Here is a 26,408-nt window from a genome sequence, read left to right on the forward strand (position 1 = left end):
TGCACTGAGCTCCTCAGGCTTCTGATTTCTTTCTGACCAGCAGCATGACATCCTAATTCACATGATGAGCAAGACCAGCGTTAGTACGGTATGTTGTCATCTGTCTTAATGGTTCACTTTTTCCCCATTTCAACCAGTAAGAAGCTGTTGTGCCAAAAGCTGTATGTGAAGATATATGCAATACATCCTGACCTCCCGACTGTCAGGAGGAAAGAAATTGTTTAGTATGCTCTGATTTACCATTAATAAACCCAGGCTGTGTTTTGTGTCACTTTCTATACTATTATTGTTACATACTTTTCTTCTTAAACCTAGACATACTTTTGAGTTCAAGCTAATTAGTCTTGCATAGATCAGCACCTTTTTGCCTTTTTTAAAAATCTTGGTAATCTTCAAACATATTACCTTCACTCTAAAATGAGTCTACCTCACCTGCAATTTCATATGCCAGTTCTTTCAGAATTACAGAAAGGCAGCTGGGGGGGTCAGAATTAAGGTCCACGTAGTCTGATACGTCCGACCAACACTGGATGCGAAGGAAAGAATGGCCTGGGGCAAGTGTGCGGTGATGCTTCTGGGATGGCAATCAGTGCCTTCCCTTGAGTGCAAATGAAGTTGCCCTTCCAATTCCAAAATGATGGAGCTGTGCAACACCATGCTCAGTTTCAATGGCCATCCTGCCTTTGCTCCATGGAGACATTATGGTCCTCACTGAAAACTGAGGCAGAGAATTGGTTTCTTGTGGGGTTATATGTAAATTTAGTTATCTGTATATTGTCCTCATTTTTCCCTGTTGCCTTTTAGGTATGAGAGAACATCCTATTTGTTTTAATATCCTTTGCAAGGTCAATTTTGGCTTACGTTTTGGATGAGAAATAATTTTTTTGAGAAGCTTTTCCCTTTTTATTTTTTTTGGAAGGGTCTCAAATTTTTTGTCTGGAATTCATGCTCATTCAGATTTTAAAAATCAAAAGCCTTATTCTTAGATGTACCTTTGTTTATTTGTCCTGCCACTTTATTTTAATCTGCGATCACTTATTTCTAAAAGAAAATCTTGCAACCCTTCTATCTTCCTTGCTTAACAAAATGAAATGGATTGGCTTTTGCTTTTACAGATTTAGGGGCTATTTGGTAAAGAGAAATGTCCCTCTCCAGGTTGTCTCTCGAACATTTTTTTTGTCCTATTTTTTTGAGGATGCCAACCTCCCATAAGGGTATAACATATAGTGATATTTAGTCTCTGGTTTAGCCCCTATGGTCTCTGGACAGCAGTCCTTTCCTCTAGGCAGTGCTGCTGCCCAGGGTGGCAGACATGGATGTCACCTGCTGGTCAGAATGGTCAGAAAGGGATCAGAAGCCTGAGGAGCTTGGTCTCAGGCAAGACCGTAAATCGGTGCCCTCCTCACACTGCCGGTATGGCGTGGCCACAGATCTGCCCTGGGAAGATCACTTCAGCTGGGGCCAGGACTGGTGCTTGGTGAGCGCTGAGGAACTGACTAGAAGAGATGTTCTGCTGGTTGACAGCCAGCTGAACATGAGCCGGCAGTGTGCCCAGGGGGCCAAGAAGGCCAACAGCATCCTGGCCTGTATCAGAAATAGTGTGGCCAGCAGGAGTAGGGAGGGGATCGTGCCCCTGTACTCAGCCCTGGTGAGGCCGCACCTCGAATCCTGTGTTCAGTTTTGAGCCCCTCACTACAAGAAGGACATTGAGGTGCTGGAGCGTGTCCAGAGCAGGGCAACGAAGCTGGTGAAGGGTCTAGAGCACAAGTCTTATGAGGAGCAACTGAGGGAACTGGGGCTGTTTAGCCTGGAGAAGAGGAGGCTGAGGGGAGACCTCATCGCGCTCTACAAACACCTGGAAGGAGGTTGTAGCGAGGTGGGGGTTGGTCTCTTCTCCCAAGTAACAAGCGATAGGACGAGAGGAAATGGCCTCAAGTTGCGCCAAGGGAGGTTTAGACTGGACATTAGGAAAAACTTCTTTACTGAAAGAGTGGTCAGGCCTTGGAACAGGCTGCCCAGGGAAGTGGTTGAGTCACCATCCCTGGAAGTATTTAAAAGACGTGTAGATGAGGCGCTTAGGGACATGGTTTAGTGGGCATGGTGGTGTTGGGTTGATGGTTGGACTTATGATCTTAGAGGTCTTTTCCAACCTTAATGATTCAATGATTCTATGATTCTATGATCTTCTGCACCCTGAGCTCAACTACTTGCCCTGATCATAATGTTGTTTAATGTTGCGTTTCTGCTGTAACCGCTGCTTCCTGGTTGTCCTTGCGTTAATGACTGCCAGCTTTTAATATGCATTGTGACTGTATCAAAACCGGACCTGTACCAACAGCAGCCAGAGTACATATTTGCTTCCTTTGTGGTTATTCAACTGTCCCAAAGTGTCATGGTCAGAACAAAGCAGTGCCAGTGTGTGGGGTGGTTTTCTCTTCATACTGTTGCCAGGTACTGTCCTGGGGTATGTTATCATCAGTGATGATGTTCTAGAGCAATACAGCATTGTCCAGTCAATGTCAAATTGATACCAGCATTGGTATAAGAGCTGGTATACCAGTGTCACCAGCCCCTTCTCTTTGAATGAGCCTGTATTTTTGGCATACAACTGGCAGGTCTTGACAACGTTTTCAATCCACCTACTCATTTCAAGCTAATACAAAATGTCTTTTAGCCTTCTTAGATCTCTCTATATATAAAATAATTTTACTAGTCAGAGTCTAGGTGCCTTTAAACAGGTTTACACCTGTACCAACAGTTTCCTTATATGCCAGGAAGAGGTTGCTCATAACCTTTTGTATTCATAGCTCTACCATTTTTTTTTTAATGGTTTTATTTTGAGCTCTTGTAATTGCTCTCTGAGCTGTACAATACTTTACTGATACACCACTGGACTATATTTTAGCTCACTTCTGATAGATGCTCTGGGAAAAATTCCTGCACTCATCAAATCTCTCCCCGGTTGGCGTTTGTTTTGCAAATTACATGTGTTGACTTCAAACACAGAGAGCCTTTTGGTAATATCTGAAAGGCATGTTTCTTGAGGCTGTTGATCATAAACAGATTTTTGTCCAGAGTCAGACAACACTCGTCTGCCATGAACAGTGCTAAAAATTGTTATGAATATACACTGCGACCAAACCTGCTGTTTCTGCTCAAACACGCTGGTTACTGGTGTCTGTTGGTGCCCGGTGCACATACTACCAGCCCCTTGGGCTGAACCATGTGCTGCTGGTGTTTTAAGACTACAATGCCCATGCACCCCTTCAAGGCCTCACATTTACTGTACTGAAGTTTTTTATTTAACTCCTTCAATTTTCCCACCATCTTTACTAAGATTCGTATTGGTGCGTTGGATACTTTTGCATGGGAATGCTCTAAAGCAGTCGATGCAGAGAGCTTAATTAGGTGCCCATTTCTGAACTTAGCTTATTGTTTTAAGGAAGTTTGTATTCCTTCCTGCTCTGCAAGACATCTGGTTCCGATTGACTCCTATTTACCATGATTTCACTGTATTCCTAGGAATGCTCCTTCTAATAAATACAGTTTGCTGTAGCTCTAGTCTTATACTGCCAGTTCTTTCCAATGCTGCTCAGAAGATTAAGTCATGCTCGACCAACCTGATTGCCTTCTGTGATGAAATCACTGGATCTGTGGACGGGGGGAGAGCAATGGATGACGTTTACCTTAGTTCAGCAAGGCTTTTGACACTGCCTCCCACAATACTCTTGTATTCAAGGCAGGATATTAGGGACTGGGTGGATGGACAGACAGCTAGAAGACGGGTGAAACGCTGGTTGGATGACTGGTCTTGGAGGGCAGTGGCTCCTGGGTTGTGCTTTACAGACCCTTGCAGTTCTCTACTTGTCACTGGGGTGCGTGCTATTCAACATCTTCATCATCTTCAGCATCTTCAGTGGTCTGGAGGAGGCGAAGCAATGCACCCTCGTCAAACTTACAGATGACAAACGCTTGAGGGCAGGGCTGCCTTTCCTAGGCAGGCTGGAGGAATGGGCCAACAGGAACCCCATAAAATCCAGCAAGACCAAATGCCAAGCCCTGCCCTAGGAAGGAAGAGCCCTGGGCACCAGGACAGGCTGGGACTGCCTGGCTGGGGAGCAGCTCTGCAGAAAAGGCCATGACAGGCAGCAAGATGAACACGTGCGTGAATGTGCATCAGCACCTGCGTTGCTTTTCTAACAGACCTCTGCCTATGGAGTGTTTAGCTGAGGTAATTTAACAGCTATGCTTAGCTAATTTAAGTTTTACATCACCTACCACGATTGAAGTCCTCTCTAGTAGTAGCGTGACTTCCCCTATGACCTCTGAGCAGTAAGCTCAGTCAGGCTCATTGTATAATCTTAAAAATGAGGGATTTTTAAAAATTATGTGAACTGGATGTTAGAGTCTTTTTGTTTCTACTCCACCCTCTCAAGATCTACCCTGTCTTCTTTAAAAGTAGCTTTTGCTTCCCCTATATCTTTCTGATATGACAAAGAGCATGGTACATTTATAACATAAACATGGGAAGGAGGAAGCCATAAATGGGGCCTGTGTCTTTTCTAATGTGCTGTTAACCTGTATGTCCAGTTCATTGCTGATTATCTTTATGGTAATATCTTTATTGCTGCTTTCTGTCCATCTTCTGCTGCGACACTGGTGTTGCTGTGAAGAGTCGTGATTCTGGCATCGGTTTCCAGTTAAATGTTGCAGTATCTCTTGATGACTAGCAGCATGCCTGGCTCATGACCCATGAGGTTTTCACAGATCTGCTCTGTGCAGTGCCCAGGTTGCACCGTCACCCTTAATATGTGACACAGACCTCCCAGAAGAGCATCTTTCCCTCTGTCTCAGTGTCTTCTCTGGTAGGTAGAGCAGATCCGGGCCCCTTCCCCATCCCTGAGGGCTGGGGCACTGCGTGGCTCATATCCATACTCCTGAACTTGCTTCTGTCCCAGACGAGGGTCATCTCACCCAAACTGCCTCTCCTGAGCTCTTGCTGTCCCTTGAATTTTCTGGGAAGGGAGTAGTTGGCTCAGGCAAAACTTCTGGCAGGAGGTAGTTTGCCACCAGTGAAACAGTAGGGCTGGCTGTGAACCAGCTCTTCAGCCAGGGTGCTGGCCTGACTTGCTGGTATGAAGGTCTCTGCAGGATCCGTCTCAAACCCACTCTTCCTCATCCCAGTCTCTGGAGGAAGGGGATGAGAGTTTGTTGCCAGTGGTGGCACATCTGTCACCCTATGTCTCAGCAGCTTCCTGGTTGTTTTTGAAGTTTGTTGGGCAGGAAAGGGCTGGCTTTGGCAGAAGATCAGGCCAGCCCTGGAGTCATGGCTGGGAGGTCTTCTGCTGGGGGGCAAAACAGTATTTCACAACTGCTGGGACAGCGAGGTGACTGGGTGGCACACCAGCAAGGGCTGGTGTCGGGCAATTCGCATCAACTGCTGGTTTCGGAGGAAGGAAAACAATACTGCATCTGGGAAGGGAGTCAAGTTCAATGGCATTTGGTCTGTGGTTGGGCCCAAAAGCCCCTCAATTTTCCTTTTACCCCTCGGAAACATCAGGAAGGTAATGCTGCAACCAAGGCTTTTTTTTTTTCCCCTAAATGAAGTAATTTCTTGAAAAAGCTTTCATATCATAGCAAGCTCTAGCGCTTCAGGGCAGGCAAGTTATGGAGAGAGAAGAACGAGCATCCATACAGCAAGAAATGCTGTTAAATAAAAGAAATTATGTTTTTAGCTGTCCTGTTTCCAAATGTGGCTCCACTACGCTTAGCTGTCAGAGACTTTTGGTCTGGCGCTCTTTTAAATGTTGAAGCGCATTTATTCCCCTGGCATTGCAAAGGGCTCTTAAGGTGGGCACACGCTGTCTTTGGAGTCTGGGGTTGCAAACCAGAGAGCAGGGCCCACAGTCACGAGGAGGACGTGGACTGTTGCACGTTTCTGAGTGTTTTGCATCCACTTGAGGGCACCATAGTATTGCTGATAGCGGAGTTTTTGCTAACTGCATGGTGGACTGTTCCCTGCATTTTAAAGGAATCTTTTAGGAAAAAAGCAATTGCTTAATTTATTTAAAACCACCACCATCTTGTAAGAACGCCTATTTCTGATCTGTTTTATCTTCCCCCGGATTATGGGCATCTTGCCTTAGCACACAAGACCCTTTATTGCGGTACACATCTTATACCAACACTTCCAGTAACTCCAAACAGGGATATAAGCTTTGTGGATGAACAGACTCAAACGGAGAGAAAATAAGGAGTAATTTAGCTCTGAGCTCTTGTGAGATATGACCTTTGCTGGGAGAGCCAGGGCAGTGACAACTCATTTATTTGAGAAGGGCCTGAAAGCCAAAGGCAGCCACAGTGCCCAGCATCGCGGGTGGGCCGGGCATGCAGCCCCCACACCATTGCTCCAGCAGGCAAAGCCTCCTCCTCTGAGGTGCTGAACTTCTTCCTTCTCTTCTCCCTCCCGTGCCTGCTTCCCATCCTTCCTCTCCCTTCACGCAGTGCTTTAATCTCAGCCTCCGACGTTTCCAGCCACAACCAGGCTCACGCAGTCATGTTTTTCATTACCCTCTGCAACATCCCCTGCAGGCAGGGGCAAGTCCAGATTTGAGTGCAGCTGCATTCGCTCAGCAAAGAGAGTCCCTTAAAAAAGAGAGAGTCCCTCAGCCTTCATGTGGCTGAGTGGGTCTGCCTGGTATTGCACAGCTCCCAGGAGCAGCAGAGGCTGAGCAAGCCCCAGGACCCAAGCGGCTTTGAATCACCCTCAGCCGCTCAAAGATGCGGCGTCTTGGCTTTGTCGCTCGAAGGAGGGTGATGTTGGTGGTGGCTGATGGATGGTTACTTGCTAGTTTTAGGGGGGGTCTGAATTTTGGCAGAGAGCGTTGACTGAGGGTCTGGCTAAACCGGTGGTCTGCTCCTGCTACGGACAATTGCTAACTGCACAGGAGTACTTCAAAGCACAGCGGAGAGCTGCCCGGGGAAACTTCCCGAAGGGTACTTTGAATTTAAGCTTATTACCTCAGAGGAATAAAAAGGAGGAGGTGTGTGCTTCTCTGGCAAGTGCTGCGGGCCTTGGGGGTGTGCCCCAAAAGTGTTTTTGTTTGTATTTCAGAGGCTGGGCTGCTTCAGGCTTGTCAGCACAAGAACAGGCTCCCAAACGCATAAAGCTTCAGTAGGAGAGATCTGTCCTACAAAGCGAGAAAGAGCATGAGTAGATTTAATTTGGGGCTTGGCCTGGGACTCTGAAGGGCCCTGGCTGGCAGGACACCAGGTGAAGAATCAGGAAAAATGGTTTTGAGTCTCAAATCTACCAGCAGGTTGTGTGACAAACTGTGTGGCCTCTCTGAGTCTCAGCTTCACTAGCTGCAAGCTGCACTTAATTATGCTCAAATTCAATGGCGTAAAATGTAAGGGTGACATTGCTGTCTAGCTTTGCTTTTGTTATTTATGGCCTCATTGAGGACCTTATCTTTCCCTGACTCATCTCTTCCAGAGCTCCTCTGCAACAGATGAAATTTCACCCGGATAAAAGGCTGGCATTGGTCTAAGGGGTGGCAAAGACAAATGCCTCTTGTCACCGGGTCAGCTGTCTGCTCGCCAAATATTTCTCTCTCTGAGATTCTAGCTTTGTTGAATGAGGTTGGTGATCAGGCTGTGAGATTTGGGACCGCCAATCATTCTGGTGAGCTTGTGGCAGCTGGGTGTGAGGCGCAGCCTGCGCTCTCCACAGAGGCTGCAAATCAGACAATGGCTGATTTTTATGAACTGTTTGGAGAAGGAATATCTATAGAAATAATTCCCTGGCTTTCCACAGCGAGAACCCAGACGTCTCCCCCTCACAGAGCTGTCGCAGTGGGAGAGCTGCATGAGGGTCTCTCACCGTCCCGCTCAGCCCGTGGTACCTGCACTGTCTCCTGCTTCTCATACTCCGAGTCAACGTGTGGTTTGAAAGCCCGGGGATCAACTCCACAAGTCGTTGTGTCCGTTGTCCCCTTCCTCTGTCAGGCCAGCTAATCAGCCGATTTTCTGTAAAGAAGTCAGAACTATGAACTGTGAACATTGGCTCCGGGAACATTTCTGAGTCACCCTTTTAAAGCAGTTTGTTGTAAGCGTCAGAAGAAAATGGTTCCTCTTCACCACCATCTAAGAGATGACTATTTAACAGGCACCTGCACAGCTCAAAAAGGCGTTGAGAAATAGCCTTGACTGTATGCTTTTGTGGGGTGTTTCTACCACCTTCAGAGGCCTGTAAGCTCTCCTTCGGTTGTCTATGAACTCTGCACTCTCCCTTCGAGGTGCTGGGTAGCTCAGCTCTGCTTCTCAGTCTTCAGCTCCTTTCCCTTCCTGCCCAATTGCTCCATCCATGCCACGAGGAGTGGTTACCTGCAAATCCCTCTTGCTCCTTGTTTTCTTTCGCATAAATCCATTAGGTTGGCAGCCTCTAATACCTTTACGCCTCATCGTCTCCAGTGCACGTTTTTCATAAGTTCTTACTTTATCGCAGGTGTTCTTCCTGGCCACCATCTCTGATGCGGAGAGATACAGATTCCATCTGTGTCGCCACAGAACGGTCATTGCAAACCTGTTTTGTATTTCTAGCTCTATCTTGTACAGCAGCGCTGCCCAAAATAACGTTCCTCCGCCGTTTTCATTTCACATGGAAATCCTATTCATTCAAACTGACTGAAATATCTACATGCAGTGAAACATAGGGATGAAGTTGTGAAGGACTTTGTCAATAAATTTAGGTGGGCATGCACAGCTTGCCTTTTTTTTTCTGCCCTATGTCTCTTGTGAATATAAACTGGGAAATTAGTATTAAAATTACATCACTGGAGAGAGGTGCTGCAAGAAGGGATCAGTCATAGGTGATGTTAGCTGGGGAAAGCTGCCCCTGGGCTTTCTCTTGGACTGCTCTAAAACACAGCAAAGTGTATGCAAAAACCTGATTAAAGAGGCCTGCTGGTGCTTAAATGCATGTAGGTGTAAATGACGATTTTATTTAAAAAAAAACCCAAAACTTTTGTGTCTTTGCAAAGTTGACATTAAAGCACTGGTTTCACAGTGTGAAGTAAAGACAAAACCAAAGCAATCCTCCTCGAGGCTTGGTGTCAAATGGTACTCACTGCATTGTGGCTTTATAACATAAACATGGTCATGTCAGACCAGAGATTAACGTTTTCCATTAATTTTACTTTTTGCATAAACAAGATGGGATTATGTGTATTTTTGCTTTTGAAACAGCATATTTAGCAAGCACGTGCTGCTGCTGGATCCCAATTAAAGGTTAACTACAGTCAGCTGTCATATTGGTCTCTTATCAGTTGTTTTCTATCTGTGAAGTCAACCTGTACATAATTCCCTGTCCTTGGATTTTGCAACTGCATCTGGATAGTTTGGTTTACCTTTAAGACGGTTAGAGTGAAAATAAGTAACAGACTCGCGGAGATCGTTGTCAGATCGAAAGTCACTGGGTTCATGCATAGAAGTACCAGGTGTGTGGTCATCATCCTGTTCGTAGCTAATGCATCTGCATGTTCAGGGACTCAGAAGTGTACCTGGATTTGTCAAATGATGGAGTGAGAAAAAAGAAGTCTTGGAAATAGAGTGACAGAGCAAAGCTTCATAATACTCTATAAACAGGGAAGTATTTTTCCATCACTGCTGCTCTTGCCATTTGTATTACCATAAATAGCACCTGTTACATGTGATACACATGCATGAGGGTATATCCCAGCAAGTATCTTAGAAATAATGATGTATGGTAATCAGGGTTGATCTGCCTTCCATATTTACTTTCACATTTAGAAATGTTCTGGGTTTTTTGAGAGAAATGAGCTAGGATGCACCTGTAAGTTGCTAGAGCGCGTTTACTTCTTATATTAATTTGTTTTGTGGTGACTCCAAAGAAGGTCAAGGTCCAGTTGTTTTACCTGCTCTACAAACACCCAGTGACAAACAAGCACACAAAACAGAAGGCAGGAAAGAAAGGGCTAGCAGAAAACATTTGGTTATAAAGGAAGTTAATGCACATTTTGATGTATCTTCACATGCCATTGGTTTTTTTGGCATTTTTGAATCATAGTATCAGCTATGTACAGCTAAGGCACATCCAAACCCAACCACTTGTTGTGTGGTTTCTTGTGGACATCAGTACTAGAAATGCTTTCTTTGCAGGGCAAAATTATTCTGCTGTTGGAAAAGAAAATGAAAGGGAAAAAAAATCTTCCTGCATTCCTGTTTTTTTATCTTATTTGAGATTAAAACCTTCATAGTAAACTCCTAGCTCAGACAGTGAAGTGTTAATTTCTTAATAAACAATAACAATGAACAACAATAACCAGTAAAAATATTTTTTTCCAATAATTTTCTTTTATTTGCTTGCTTGGTTTGTTTCCTCTGTTGTTCTCTTCTTCTAAACGCCTCCATCTGTTGAGATTTCGGTGTCGGGATTTAATATGTAACAGAATGCACAAAGACCTCACTTTTAATCCCGCCCTTATCCTTTTCAGCACCAAAGTGGTTGCGTGACCATGTGGCATCTGAGTCATTTTCATGGGTTTGCTGTAAACGGCAAAGGTGTAATAAAGCAGGAACTGGAGCACTTGAATGCTACTGCACCAATGAAGTCATTCACTTTGATGACATCAATACTTGTGCACCTACTCTTTTGTCAAAATGTCCTCAGTAATATTTTGCGGAAGAAAGTTTGATCTTCCAGAGACCTCTTCCTCTCCTGTTATTATGATTATTTAGTAGGGTGGGATTTTCTCTGTTCTACTCTTTTTTTCTGTTCTTTTGCTGCTTAACATGACATTTTGGGTCTAGACATGTGGTTTTTGATGCTATATTAACAATATCTGCTAATCCTCTGTGCACACTGAAACACAAATTCAAACAGAAGGTGAGGAAGGCTAGCTAATGAAACAGCTAAACCTCTGCTGGGTGTTTTTTCAAACCATACAGCTTGCTGTGGACACATGAATTTAGGGGGAAAAAAAAAGTTCTTCCAAAAATAAATATTTTTAGCTAATCCACATGGCACTTTTAATATATTCTATATTATTTGTTTTAACTTTAAAAGTGTTTAAAGTGACATCTTGTTTTGACATTTAAAATAAAAACAGAATTACTTTTTTACCCATTTGTTTTGACTTCATTTTTGCTCCAGATTTTGGGGGTTTAAAGGTGACACTTGAAGTCACAATAAACTGAACATCTCATATTGATAGTTGCTGAAGAGCAGATGTGTGTGAAATTAAAATTTTCACAGGTTTGTTTTCTACTGGGTGTTCCATTCTTACATTTGATGTGAAAAACAAATCTATTCTTTGCCATAGATCTTCCCTCCCAGCCACCTCCTGCAGGTCCTGACACGTGTAAAGGTACACAGGACCTTATTAGTCAGGTTAACATGCAACAAAAATCATTATTACTGTCACGACTTGTGCTGTGGATCACAATTTCTCATGTCTGGAAAAATGCAGTAAGAGGAGTTATCTGTTTTTGCTGAAATACCCGTGCTCGGCACAGTCATCATTTCCACGTCCCGCATAACCTGAAGTGTTGGAGGGAGCCCTGCCCCAAAGGTCCTGGTAAGAGTCTCACTCGAGCTGGTGAGACTCTCCTGCTGAATTTTTGCCTGTTCCTCAGACCAGCTCTGCTGTCCTTTTCCACCGATGAATCAGCTCAAGGTCATTTTCTTCTCTCTGCAGATGACTTTTCTCCTGCTTTCCAAAGCAGATAAGACACTGAGGAGTCTGGTGGGTGCAGAAGTGCGCGGGACCCAGGAGGAGCACAGAGCTCTGTGAGGGGGTGACCTCCTACCATAGGATAGGACCTGTTGGGTCAGCTTAGTACATCTGGTCCCAGCAGCCTCTCCAAACACTGAGCTGGGAACTGGGTTGAGGTACTCTCCAAAATACTGTCACCTCCACCTGTGTGGTTGCCATCAACCCTAGTCTCAAATGAGATCAAGTAATGAGCTGTGTCATTTGTTCACACTTACGAGATTGTATAAAACATGATTAGCAGGGTACACAGTGTGGGTACAGAATAGGAGGTTTAATATGAAACATTTGTATCCTGGGATTTGGGCATTTCCCAGCTCAGCTCTACTTCACAATGAGCTGAGAGCTTGTTAAGGGTCTTGGCCAGTTATGGGAATAGCTGTGACCTGTCTGAGCAAGGACAAACCCTCCAGCCCTGTCCAAAGGAGATTCACATCTCCACGACAGATGGTATCAAGTACTGGCTTAATGGAAGGAAGTGCTAGAGCCTTTCCTGCTTGACCTAACGAACAAGAAGTATACGGGGCAGGAGGAGGGTGGAAAAGGAGGAGAGGTTTGGACCACAATGACCCCCACTGTTGGATCTGAGCTATAAAGGGAAGCAGGTGCTGAAGGTCCATCTGAGTTTGGATGTACCCTCCTACAGGACTGCCGCAAAGCCCTTACCATCTTGTCACAGCAATCAGGGAGGGTGAAAGGATTGTTGAGCACTAACCTAAACACTCTGCATACACATGGTTCTCTTGTTTTTTTGTTTCTTTTTACCTGTTCACAGAAGCCTTGCAGCTCTACTGACTGATCTGGATTCTCCAACACTCTCAGTTGCTTTCAGATGAATCTTGCCTTTCTGAAAATGATTTCAAATACGTGGCTGGACTCTAAGGTGTCTGTTCCCTTCAGGGTGGTAGTTCTAGGTATCAGACACTCTCTCAAGGACAATGCTTCTCATACATGTGTTTCCCAGAGTAGCTAAAGGAGAAAAAAATATGTCTCTGCTTAGTTTCAAAGGCCAGTTTGAGAGGTGACAACACAGGCATCTCTGAAGGAAAAATACCTTTGGTAGCCACTGCAAGCCAGGAGCAGTCACTGGCATATAGCATGATAAAATCACTACCGAATTCTGTGGGTCCTGAAGGAGAATATTACACTAAGACTAGAGAACACACTTGATTTCTTGCCCACTGTTTTATAATGTGTTTGAAATCAGTACATTGCATACATTTCAATTTCCATTGCTCTAATGATCTGACGATTTCCTGAAACACTTTAATGGAGTTTCCACTGACCTTAAAATAATAGTATTTTTAAAAAAGTGGTTAAGTGCAGACTTTTATGAGGCAAACGGAGCCAGACTTCTCTTTCAAAAATATGATTTTTGCAAATGTGCTTGCTTCTAAAAATCTCAGAGTTGTTTTTCAGAGTGACAGGAATAACATAAATGCCAGAGTAAGCAGCAGTTGATCTCACAACGCTGAAATCTCAGTACTGAATGGGCAAAGCATTCATTTACTGCATACAGAAATAGGTCCAGAAGAAGGTCTGAATGTCTTTCAAACTACCAGTGAATGGCATGGAAGTGCTTGTGTCTTGTGGTCACCTTTGACTCCATGGGCAACTCACATCTTCATATGAATATTTGTGAATAACATTTATCCTGTCATAGTCTGCTCTTATTAAATGTGCTCACGTTTATCTTTTCCTCCTTTCCTTCCCTTCAGTTTTTAACCTGTACCATTTAAAAGTTTCAGGATCTTCCACTCTCTCAGCAACCTGGTTCTTTCTACACAGTGTGACTACCATACTCTGGGTTTGAGCACTCAAAATTCATTTTCTTAGCCTTACTTTCCTAATCCTCTTTGCTCAAAACCATACTGCTCTTTGGCAAGGTTTTCACAGCCTTTCTTCTTCACTCCTGTTGGACTCCATGGTTATCAGAAAGCTGGCTCTTTCCCCAAAGTATCTTGACACACGGAGATAGAAGGATTTCCTTTACAATTTCCAACACGTATAGACTCAACATCTTTTCTTCCTCTCCAGTTTTGTCAGACCAACCTATTCCTAAAGGAATGACAGCCTAAAGGTTGGCAGATTCTTGCCCTTATTGGTCTTCAGTGGTGCCAGTTAGATAAAAGTTTAACAAGTTATCAGTTGTATGTAATACCAGAGAATCTCTAAAATCTGAAGTAATTCAAGCTCATGCAATCAAAGATGTGCGTAGACTTGGATGTACAGATTTTGCAAAGATGTTTAAGCTCCAAAAGTGGACTGGGTTGTGTTACTCCTCTCAGTTCCAGGGATCCCTGATGTCCTAGTCCCTGGACGCGGTGGGTTTGTGAACTGCTCTGTGCCTGCACCTTTGGGAAATAGAAAGAAAATAGCAAGGAAATAGATCTGCAATAAGATCCTACCACACCTGCGTCTGAACTCTTCCCAGCCTTACTTCAAATCAGATGGGAAATCAGCTGGGAGACAATGGAGCAGGTATGTCCTTGGCACAGGTGTGATAGAAGAAAGTCACAGCAATCAACATGGGGATATGGTCAAAGACAGATAGAAGAAATGGGGCTCTTTGGGTAAACTGTGGTGAGGAAATATCTGATGAAGAATCTCTCTGGGGTTGGCTGAACACTTGGACATTTGTACATATAGGCTGCACGAGTCATAATCAGTAACTGATTATGAAGAATCAAACCCAAATGATGTAGCTTTTTCTATCAGTTTTTAAGTAGTCTGAGCTCTAAGAAAATCCAAATTTTGAGGTAGAACTACTTTCTTCCTTTTTCCCCGACTCTGAGTAGATAGATACTTAATTTAAGAGTTATTGATAAAGAAGTTATCCTATGGCAAACAGTGAGGGAAGTTTGGGCATGTTAATTTTGTCACAGGGAAAACTCAATGTGTTAGTCCTATACCTCTGGTAGAAGTTAGTCGCCCCTCAAATATTTCAAAATAAAATGGAAGTGTTTGGGATTTAGTTTTTTGGACCACAGGTTACTTGTTAAGTCTTCGCTCATTTTATCATAAATAAAATGTGTAAAGACAAGTCTGAAGATATACACCACATATCTAGTCTGCCATCTAACCTTCACTCGCTAATCTGTGGTATTTATAGAGTGCTAATCACTAGGTTGGGCATTTATCTTCAATGATATAAGACAGACTTAAGTTTAATATGATAGTGGGCTCCATACTATGTTAAAATGTTTATTATCTCAACCACTCTTCTCAGCAGGGGAGGGGGCTGAAGGGAGGAGTCACCTTTTCAGTGCCATGCTGGAGATGGCATTGCTAGCCAGGAGCATTTTCTAACTTTGCTTTTTCAAAACTGTGCTCATTTTCTACCTTGCTTTCCAGCATTTTCCACTTGCTGAGCCGTAATAAGTGGTATATCTATCTATATTCAAAAAGACAGGTGGTGCCTGTCCCAGTGCTGATAAGGGTGACTGTACAAACACCGTCTCCTTGGTGGCGGAGCCGTAGAAAAATGGCACAATCTGGTACGAGGTCATTCCTGGTTTATTTTATAACCTCTACATCGCACCCCCCCTAAGGTGTGCCCTTATAAGAATTTCCAATTTACCTCATAAAAATTCATTTTTCTAGTATGAAGAAAGCAAATGATTGATGTTGGGCAGCTTATAACCTATTCATGTCTCCAGATTCACCCCCCTTTCCACACATTGCTTAAAACAAACCCTTACCTTTAACCAAGGGAGAAATGGCGCAGTAGCAGCACATCTCCTGTGGTGTGTGCAGCTCTGCTGCAAATGCAAAGTAATGACTGCTCGGGTTTTTAGCTGAAGAAGGCTCTCACCCCATGTTACCGAGAGGCAGGATAAAGCTGTTCAAAAATCATGGAAAGAGTTTACTTGTCCAGCTGGTTTTTTTTTGTTTGTTTGTTTGTTTGTTTGTTTTAAACAAACATGAAAGCCCTTTTGGGTTTATTTATGCATTTGCATACATGGAAATCCATTGCTGCTTTAGATTCATAAGAAGCTGAAGAGTTAAGAAATATGTTCCTGTGTCACCCCATCTTCTGCCTGAGGAGCATCACTGAGCTGATTATTTACTTTCTGTACTAATATTTCAGCCTCAGATTTGGTTATAGCTCCAGATGGCACGTGTTTGCATTCACATTTGCAACAGCTGAAGTATGGTCGGGCAGTATAAAGTCTCTAACAAAATGTCCTTGGGCTAAAATGAAGACAAACACTCTCCCTTCTTCAGCCAGTGACCAGCACCTGTCAAAAAGTCACTTTAAATGCTACTCCAGTGTGTTTGGAAGCAAAGAACAGCAGAACATGAGTTAAACGTAGATGCCCGGGGTAGGTTTTTAGGAAGGGGGCTTCCTACTTCACATCAAGATGTGGGGCAGAAGTTCAGAGGCATTTGCCTTTTCTCTGACTCGGTCACCAAAGGCAAATTTAAAAGAGGCCTAGTTTCAGTGATAGACAACATCTCACTGCAGGGCCTCCTGGAGCAGCTGCCTCTCTGTTAATTTGCTACTTCTATTCAAATGGCTATCATGAAAAAGATGCTGATTTTACCAGACTTAATCAAGCAAAGTACTTTAAACACATGCTTAATGTCAGTCACTTGAGAAGTTCACCCACTGACCTTCAAGATAAGCTAAATGTGTTTAAATTAACTGGATTTATAATTTACGTACACTTGCTTCAGATATAAGGGCCAAATCCTAGTTTGCCATGGCATTGGAGCGTAAGCTAAAGACAGTGTTTCAGAGCTTGTTTCAAAGCTGAGCAGGCTTTAACTCGGGGATGAGATTTCCCACTATCTGCCTAGCCAAAGTAGGCAGTCTGAATGGTAGCTCTCAGTTCCTCTAGTTGAGAAACGAATACCTCTACTGCTCAAGAAAGATGGGACGAGGAGGAGATAGAACCCTCCTAGAAAGATATTGGTTTTATTACTGTCTCCTTTTAACATCATTAAGGCTGTTAGTGAAGTCAGGTGTCCTCAAAAGTACCAGTGACACGAGATTCACCCAACTCCTCCTAGAAAACAAAATGTATAAAACTCCTAGAGAAAATCCTGTTCTGAAGTCATATAGAAGTTTATAGGCCAATTAAATGTTTGTTCGGGAGACCAGAGAGATAAGAGCTCACTGAATCAAGGAATACATGCATGTATCAGACTGGTGTGACAGGATGACCTCAAAAAGGCTGCTGTCAGCTTCCTAGGAAGGTGTTTCCTTCATATGAAATAATAGTGGAAGAGTCTTCTCCAGAAATGCATCTGCGTCCAGTCTCACTTTTTAAGAAAGTAGGAGAGCTCGCATCACTGCTTAGTAATAACTTAGTTACTATATATATTGTGCACCAATACATATAGTCCAACATATATGTACTTATATATATAGACACTCTACTGCAAGGACGTCAGATTTTCTGCCCCATAGTTAAATTATGACAGTATTTTAAGCAACTCACAGCATTGAGCAAACTATTCTGAAGAGCAATGCCTTCAAAGTTTCAGAATATGAATGTTTGCTGATGATACAAAATTATTCAGAGGAAGATTAGGGCTGTAAGAAGAATTGCAGAAGGGCTTTATGAAAATCATCAACTAGGTGTCAAATGATAATTCAGTGTATATATACATGGCAAAAGATGCACGTAAGATAAAACACTCCTGACTCCACTCCTGGCTAAGATGAGCGCCTCTGAACTGATGACTATCACTCAGGAGTAAAAGTTGGGGGCTGTGGCAGTTTCATGGCAACAACAGCTCAGTGTTCAGGAGTGACTTCTGGGAAAGACAAAACAGAGAACTTCATTCCCTCCCTGTATAAATCCATGCTCTCCTAAGTCCTAGACAGCGTGTTCTGTTCTGATACTTTCCCCACTTCCCCTTAAAGAATATCTTAGAAAAGATATAGGGCTAAGAAAGTTTCAAAGAAAGGTAACAAGATGATCAAAGGCATGGCACCACTCTAAAGAAAGAACAATTTTGGAAGCTATGTCTCTTTAGTTTGGGCAATGGATGACTGTGGGAGTCTTACCAAGATTTATAAAATAAAGCAAGCTATAGAGAGGGTGAATAGGGATTGACTGATTCCTTTTTTTTCCCCAGTACAAGAGCAAGAAGGCACCAAATCCAGCCAATGTAATATTTGATCAAGTTTTGTCTCACGTACAGCATCCACAGAGCTCCTTGCCAGAGGCTGATGTGGATGTTCGTGTGGCTTCAGGAGCAGACTGCATGAGATCATAGGGTAGAAATTAATTGAGAGTTATTAAATGCATAAAATCACTCTGGTTCAGGAATTCCCTAAGCTGCAAATGATTGAAGGCAAGAAAAGCACTCCTGAGAAGAGTGGTATATATCTTACACTCTTCCTGAAGGACTCATGTTTGGCTACTGCCAAGGTAAGGATGAGATGGCCACTTAAGCTCCTATATTATCTGACAAGTCTCTTCAGCCTTCCAAGTATTCTATTAGACTAATTGAGGCTATGGGCTAAGAGCCAAAAATACTATATGCCTTATACTTTTGGACCCGATAGGATATTTAAGAATGTGCACAAGTCACTGGATATTTAATAGTAACAAATATCCCTCAGCTCCTGCTGACTTCATTGCACTGACCCTGCTGTTGCACACTGGTCAGAGACGGTAGAAACCTGGGACCATCTATGCCTAGCAGGTAGTTTTTGCAAACCTGAGAAATCCATGATTTTAGGAAAAAGGTTGCATCGTGTGCGTGAATCACCTAAACAACAAAGATGAAGAGCTATATTAAGTATGTATTACCTGTAACAGTAATATACAGGTGTGCAAAACAACATTACTCATGGGAGAGACGGAGATGGCAGCCTTGCTCGGAGCAGGACAATTCCCAGAAATGGTGTGAATATCCACGAGTTGTCCATAGCAATTTTGTCTGTGAACTTAGGATATTTTTTTTTTGTTATCCGAAAGGTGGCACTTGTGCCCGAGGAGCAATTATGATGGTTGCAGAGAGAATGTGGTTGCAGCCAGTATTTGTGGATGTGTATGCTTTGTTGATTGAAAAAGTATATAAATGCAAAACAGAAAAAATAACACTGATGTGACTGTGTCTTACTGTTCTCAAACCATCATGCTAGAAACAGCTGAAATAGATAAAAGTCCATGGAGATTTCTCATATCACAAAATTGTTTTTTGTATAGTATACTTTAAGTATATTTGAAAGAAGCATTGCTACTGTAGCAAGAAGACTGTAGATGCTTGATATCTAGGTGCATGTGGCTTCAACCATTCTATAGGTAAGATTTAGAAAGAAAAAATAACTATTGTCTGATTTATGAGAATAGAGCTAAATTTAGCTGCTGGTCCTTTACATTTGAGAAAATCAGGTCACACAGAGAGCTCATTTCAGACAATTTTGAATCAGGACCACTAGGATCAGTTTCACCTGCAATTCAATATCGACTCATAATTCTAAGTAATCACACTCAGAAAAAGCTAATGATGTGTCCTTAGCAGTGGTACTGAGGCAGTAACCTTTAGTCTGTATTTTTGGTAAACAGTCATAAAGCTATTATAATATACCAGGCATTCCCGTTAGAAAAATAGCATTTGCTTCTGCCTCTTAGAACTATACACACCAAAGGAAATCAATTATGATAAATAGAAATGGTATCCAATACCATATGTTACTGACATCAGGACTCTCTGCATATGACTGATGCAGATCTCAGAAAAAAAAAAGTAGGAAAGGAACAAATTTAATCTGGAGTAGAACTTTAATAAGCACAATTAATAGGAACTGTGAAATGATGACATGAACCATGAGGATGAAATGATGGTGAACTGTGAAATGGTGCTGATTTCAGCTGAAGTCAAAGATTTTTTCCTTTGAGTAGAGGACTTGGGTTTATCAGAGCTCACTCTCCTACCTAGATTACTGAAACACCACCATGCTCACCAGCAATTAGGAGACAGAACTACTTTTCACAAGCAAACTCTGTGTAAGAATGATTTTAGCAAGCCCAGTCTCTCTAGTACAGCCATTAGCCAATCTATGTAACTCATGCAGAACCTCAGATGGCATTAGCCCTGCAACTGGAGTTCATTCCACTGAACCTCAGCCCAGCTAGAATTCTACAGTGAGAATAAGAAGAATGGGACTTTCTGGGGACTTCTCTGTTGCTGTGCCATTTAACCTAAAAAGCTCTTTGATACCCCAGCAATGGACAACAGTAGTGAGCTGTTGAATGGATGGAGAGGTGTGGACAAGCAAATCCCATCAGGTGTTCAGTGCTCTGGGCCCCCTTGACCTTCTCTGCAGTTAGTGGTAGCTGCACCTCAGCAGCACTACACTTCTAGATTGCTCAACTTTGGAGCTGTCATCTCTTCCTCTGCTTTTTACCTCCTCAGAAGGAGAAAATTTTGCAACATAAATATCATGGAGAGGTAAATAAATGGAAATTTAAAAATGGCCCAGCACAGAAAAAACACACAGTTGTTTGTAGCAAAGGACAAATTTGCGGCTATGCATCTGATGGGATGGCCTTTACATACCTAAGGCTTGGAGATCTAATAGAAGTACCTCTTGGAGCTGTTGTTTTTAATGATCGTTTTTTGTTAGGACATGCTAAGAGCCCAGATGGTAGGAATACATAAACATTATGCTTGGTGAAAAAACTTAGTACCTCTTCCCCTATATAAGAGCAAGCAAGAGAGTGTGAAGTAACAAAAACTTGAAGTATCAATTTCTTCTTATTAAGGCTGAGTTCTTGCATTTCTGCTACTTAGTTTTCCCTGATGTTGCCTGAAAAGTCCTGACAATTCTATCATTCAGCTCTCGCTCTGCTACAAAAGTTCACACACACAACAGTACGAATTGCCATTTTGCTCTCTTTCTTCATCAGTTCTATTTCCACAGCTTGTATGAAGAATATTTAATCACACAGCAAGTCTGGGAGAAGTCTGCATAGTCTGTGTTTAAAATTATCATCTGTGAAATGCAGGAGATAACATTGTCATGAGCTATAGCCGCTGACTTTCTCTGAAGTTTCTCTCAAATCTCCCAGGAATGTGAAATAATTCCTATACATGAGATTTCCATCCCCGGGACTTTCACCTCTGAGCTCCTTGACATAGGTGTCACATCCTTTTAGCTACAGTGTAAAGTACGAACACTGTTAAGTGCTCTGTGAAAAGTAATGGTAGACATCCACAGCGTCTTCAGGTGGCTCCTTTTCACAAGAAGTGAAAACATCTACTCAAGGGACTGCTACCACAGCATCATTCATAAGTATAAATGTATTTCTGTGCACTCCAGAGCATTAGCTAGTGGGCAAGGTCAGTGCATCAATAAAAACATAGGGGCAGGTTGTACGTGTTATATAGCTGTCCTCTGCAAAACTGCCACTGCTGGTGGCAGCAGCACAGAGCCACTGGCATGGTGGCAGAAGGCCAGGCACAGCCTGCCTGCAGCGGGGCACAGCGCTGAGCAGTGCCCGTGTTGCCGGCGGGCACGAGCCCTCCCGCTCCCCCGCGGCTACGGCAGCCCTGTGCGACATCGGCAGCCTGCAGCCCCGCCTCATTCGAAACAGACTGGTGCAAATAAAGTTCAAGGTAACTTTACAGATCAGGGTCATATTACTTTTCAATCACCCGTGTATACAAAAAGCACACAATGCCTCGCTGAAATGCTCTCCCCTGCTCTTGATGCATAGCTCCACGCGCAGTTTCCTGCCACAGGGAACTCTGGCTCTGTGGCTACCGAGGTCCCAGCTGAGAAAGTTGGGAAATGTCAGTGTGAGACACACCATGCTAAGAGCATCCTGTACCAGATCCTTAACAAAGAGCATGGAAGTGAGACCAAGTGGCACCAGCAGTATCGCAGTCCCCACCGCTCCACGGGAAGCAAGGGCTGCTCTTGTATGGACAGAAGAAGAGCTGCCCTGAAAACGCCAGAAGCCACATGCAGAAGAGCTTCTGAAGTGCTCTTGAAGACTTTTATTGGAAACCTGCCTTCTTTTTATCATGTGCCTTGGGAGGATCAGCTTGTCCTCGTACAGCAGAACTGGGCCCCTCTTTTTGTCCTGGGCATAGCACAAGAAGGGGTGGATTTTGACCTGAGAGAGATTTCAGCCCCTAGTTTATTGAAAAAAATCCTCCTCAATCAGTCTTTGACAGCGAGCAATGAACTGGGCAGTGCGTCACTGGAAGCATCTTTAGCAGAAGTTCAGAAGATGAAGAATTTATTATGGAAATTCTGGGACCTGAACATAAGTGCAAAAGAATATGCCTATCTTAAAGGAATTATTCTTTTTAATTCTGGTAAGTCCTCCTGGAAATTACATAGATGGTTATGTGTCTAGAAGGACATTTGTCATTTTCATTTGTGTACAGACAAATGTTTAGTTTTACTCTTTTCTATGAATATAGCTAAATGTTCTTGAAAAACTATATTCCACAATTTAATGATTTTCTGCCTGAAGTAGTTTATTTAGGTTCCTTGGATGTGTGCAGTAGGCCACCCACTGTAAGCCAAAACAGCTTCTATTAGACAAATTTTAAGTCATAAAGAATTAACCGTGTCACTTCAAACTGATTTCCTGTTCAAAGGTAATACAGCAGCCTCACCCGTAGTACAGCAAAGGAGAGATGGTACACGGGCACATGTGAGTATTAGAAGTATTTTAACAAAGACTTTGTCTGTAGCAAGAGCACTCGAGAAGACAAAATGATATCTATCATCTGATTTTCATCAATGAGTCAAAAGGATACTGCGCTGAGGTTACACAGCTTTTATTTATTTATTTATCCTTGAGTATCTCTACATCCAAAGCCTGGGACAGCAGTCACAGAGCAAACTCAGACTAGTGGTTGCATCCTCTCACTTCTGGTGCCAAGTTCAGCCTCTTTAGGAAGGAAGGTTGCCTAGGTCAGCACCACGGAGTGCGTGAGTCATTAAAAGCTGAGCTCTAAGTCCACTAAAGTAGGTGGAAAGACTTAGTGACTCCAGTCTGCTCTGGCTCAGATCCCCGACTCCTTCCACAGCAATCACTGCTGTTGGCTGCACTGTCAGCAGTGTGCTATACTTGGGACTGCACCAAAAGGATACTTGAACGCTTCAGTTATTCCATGATTTTTGTTGTGGCAAATGGTTTATAGGCTGCTCAAAGGCTATAGTGACTTTATATCTGTTTCCAATAGGATTCAAATTTTGATTTTTGAGATGTAATGTCATCCAGATGTTTGGTATTGTCTTGTGTGTCTATGCCGCAGCATCAAACCAGTGGAGTTCGTTTCAGTGCAAGTTATTTTCTCCGTTTTTCACAGGCTGAAAGAAACAACCGATTATATCCAGGGTGATGATAAGAGGAGAAATCCCTCATCTGCAGCAGCTTACACAGTTTAACTAGCAGGCATTTTTGTTATCTCTGTGGATAAAATGCGATTGTCACTTAAGGAGAAAGCAGCAGAAGCAGTGTTATGGTCTGGATTCGTGCCTTCTAATGCTTGCTGCTTCCCCGGGGTGCCATACGAGAGGCCCAGCAGCCCTTCATGCTGTCTGCAGACACTGTCGAGAGCTTCAGGGGGACTCCCTAGTTCTTAGATGGGATGACCGTATTCTCTGGAGGTGCCTTTCTCCACGGGATGCAGAAGGCGGTTGCAAGGACTTCAGTTAAGCCTAGAGTGATTCCAGATGGAACAAAGAGTTGCAGTCTACCTCTGGGCTGAAACAGGTACTGAGGACTTATACACAGCCCAAACCGCCCTTTCTCTACCTGTTTTGCTGCAAACAAAACTGTAGAGCTATCGTTTCACAATGACTATTTTTAATAGTTTTTGAACACTATCCACCAAACTCAGAAAATGTTTTCTACGTACATGCAGCACATTTTCAGCTGCCCTCTTAGTTTTGGCTTGATGTTTGGCCAAATCTTAATATCTTGCAGGCCTCAGTTCTAAGAGGATTTCAGGCAGCCACCAGCAGCAACAACACTAAACCCTCTCCTGGATCATGGAGTACTTCATGTGGGCTCCCACCCTGAACTTTTTATTCCTGTTAGGACCACCAAAACTGGCTGAGGCAAAGGGGAAGGACCAGGCACGGAGCAGTCCAGAGCTGGATTATGAGTTGGAGTTCAGCAAAAGCTGTAGCAGCACAGCAAGGCCAGTGCTTGGGCAAGAAGCATGACAAACAAGTATGGCAGAGCTTTGCTTGTGCCCTAAGTGATTTCTTGTGGCATAGAGATTGTGCTTACTATCATAAAAAAATCCCTTTGGGGACAGGGTGGCAGGCAGCATGGAGTGTAGGTCCTCCCACTAAAGCACAATCTGCGCAGTACTTCTGTGCGGGAGGCTCTGGCTGGGTTACTGATTGACCACATCTTGGCCAGCAAGAACCTGCGAAGGAGAAAGCGTGTGCCCAACCCCTGAGGGGAAATAGGCAGTCTTGCATTAACTGAATCCAGACTCTCCAGAACACATTGCCATCCCTGCTCTTCACAGGGGTGCTTTGGCTAGGTGGCTTCAGAGAGGTCAGGGTGTGCATGGGTGAAGGGTCCAGCTGCAAGGAGCCAGGCAGTAAGTCAAAGGAAGGAACAGGTAGGTCTGTCCCACCATGCATGAACAGTACAGAGTGAGGTGAAACTGCTCTTGCTGCTTTTGACAATTGTCTGAAAAGCAATGGGAACTGCACAGTGAAGAGATGGGAATTGTGAAAAACAGTGCTGTTATTGTATCAGTGCCATATATATATATTTTCATGGAGTTTTTAAAAAACAAACAAACAAACAAACAAAAAAACTCCATCAAGGATGTGAAAGGACTTCTGTTAAAAAAGATGCTCTTAAGAGGTTTACAGTTCAGCTGGAAACATGTGTTTGACTGAATATTGTTACAACAGATCTCAGAACAAGAAGTTTCTCATTATTTGTAAATTAAAACCAGCGTTTGATTACATATAAAAGAAGACCAAATGGGGAAATTAAGCAAATTTGAAGGGACATAAACAATTGCAATTTCATCCTGAATATACAAAATCCTGACAACTTCCTTTCCATGAAAAATCTAACACCTGGAACCATCCTCACAGCTTGCAGCTGGTGGTAATCCTGGGGGAGAAGATGACTTTTCCAAACCCTTCATTTCTGGCTCGCCTGGTTGCAGGCTTTACTGAGGCTTCTTCTCCTCTGGCAGTGATGTCTAGGGAGAAGAGAGCTGCTGAAGACTGACAAACGGCAGCCAGCCACAGACTGAAAAAACCCCAACCAGGTTGGTTTTGCCCTAGTACAGGGCACTAGGCAAGAAGGCAGAACCTCCCACACTTCAATGAATGATTCTGTGTGAAACACTCCCCGGTCTAAGCTATTCAGATCCCATCCCACGGAGGTATGGAGTCAGTCACTGTAAACGAGTGTGTACTGGGAGATAGGTTAAAGTAAGACATGGGAGGCAGGAGAGGCAGAAGTCAAAACTTGGGGATTCATGCTACCCCTGTTCAGGCTGCAGCAATTCTAGGAAAGAAAAGATGGTGTTATCCTCAGGTGGTGAGGACAGGAGGCAACAGGTTGCTGAGAGCTACCTGACAAGGCAATTCCACCAGAGGCAAAGGATAAACATGGGGTGACCTTTGAACTGAGCCCTGGCACCCACAAAGACCCTCAGTGAAACAGCAGGTTTGAAGTCACGTGCTATGGTAGGTATGTAATTGAGGCTCAAGACCATGACTCCATAGGGCAGAGACCTCTCCCTCTTCAGAAATGGCTGAGGAAAGGGAATACAAAAACAGCAAATACAATTATTTATTCTACTCCTGTGGGTCATGATACATCTCACAGAGAACCTTTATGCTCTTTTTAGACTGTAAATGAAGATATCTAGATAGCATGGTAAATCATAGTGCCCCAGCTTAGTCTAGCAAGCAGAAGCTTGCTAGAGGGAGATGGGGCTGGGTAGACAGGAAACCTATGTCTTCAGACTGCCAGCCTGCTCGCAGCTCCAAACCACCACTTCCATCTTCCTGATATTGCCTACCTATTTTAGATTAGAGCTGGAATGTTTCCACCTACCCAGACTATGGTCTCAGCATCATTTGGTGGATAGACAACACTATAAAGCTGCTTCTCCAACTGTACTGAGTCAAAGTTAGCTCCTGTTACCATTTCAGAGCTGGATTTAACATAATGGGCTAGATTCCAATATGCTTACAATGCTGCTCAAAGTTTCTTCAAATTATTGAACTACGCATATCTTCTTTTTCCAAAAAGTGTATTTAGAAAGCTTTTATTGTTTTCTAGAGAAAGTAGTACTACAAGTTAGAAAGCCAGACACCCATCATTATGAAGGGCACAGAATGAAAGTGTTTCAAGATTTATTATTTTACTTTTTGTTTTGACAGGATGCCATGTCCTAAAATGTCTCCCCTATGTACAAACACTGCAGCAGGAAGCTCAGCAAACCTTGATGGAGTTTATCTCAACGATGTTCCACAGGAACCTAGGCTGGTTTGCTTGGATTCTTCAGCTAATTGCCTCTCTTCGAGACATTGATGCAGATGCTATTGAAGAGCTCTTCTTCAGGCCCATCCTAGGAGAGGCCCCCCTAAATGTATTACTTCTAGAAACCTTATGCATCAAGCCACACTGGCTTTGA

General features: G+C 43.4%; 1 protein-coding gene across 1 annotated transcript; it reads left to right on the plus strand.

Annotated features, from left to right (window-relative positions):
- Positions 1 to 1,312: 1,312 nt before the first annotated feature.
- Positions 1,313 to 26,408, plus strand: LOC104076612 (nuclear receptor subfamily 0 group B member 2-like). Its single transcript, XM_009577531.1, has 4 exons — positions 1,313 to 1,477; positions 21,147 to 21,374; positions 21,476 to 22,082; positions 26,155 to 26,408. The coding sequence occupies exons 1-4, from the start codon at positions 1,313 to 1,315 to the stop codon at positions 26,406 to 26,408; spliced, it is 1,254 nt and encodes a 417-aa protein (XP_009575826.1).

This window comes from Fulmarus glacialis, unplaced genomic scaffold (genome assembly GCF_000690835.1).
Source record: "Fulmarus glacialis isolate BGI_N327 unplaced genomic scaffold, ASM69083v1 scaffold17775, whole genome shotgun sequence".
NCBI classification, from domain to species: Eukaryota; Metazoa; Chordata; class Aves; order Procellariiformes; family Procellariidae; genus Fulmarus; species Fulmarus glacialis.

Coding starts and splice junctions, on each gene's coding strand:
- LOC104076612 (XM_009577531.1), top strand. CDS start 1,313: ATGGATGTCACCTGCTGGTCAGAATGGTCAGAAAGGGATCAGAAGCCT. Junction 21,375..21,475: donor TGGTGCAAATAAAGTTCAAG/GTAACTTTACAG, acceptor CTTGATGCATAG/CTCCACGCGCAGTTTCCTGC. Junction 22,083..26,154: donor AATTATTCTTTTTAATTCTG/GTAAGTCCTCCT, acceptor TTGTTTTGACAG/GATGCCATGTCCTAAAATGT.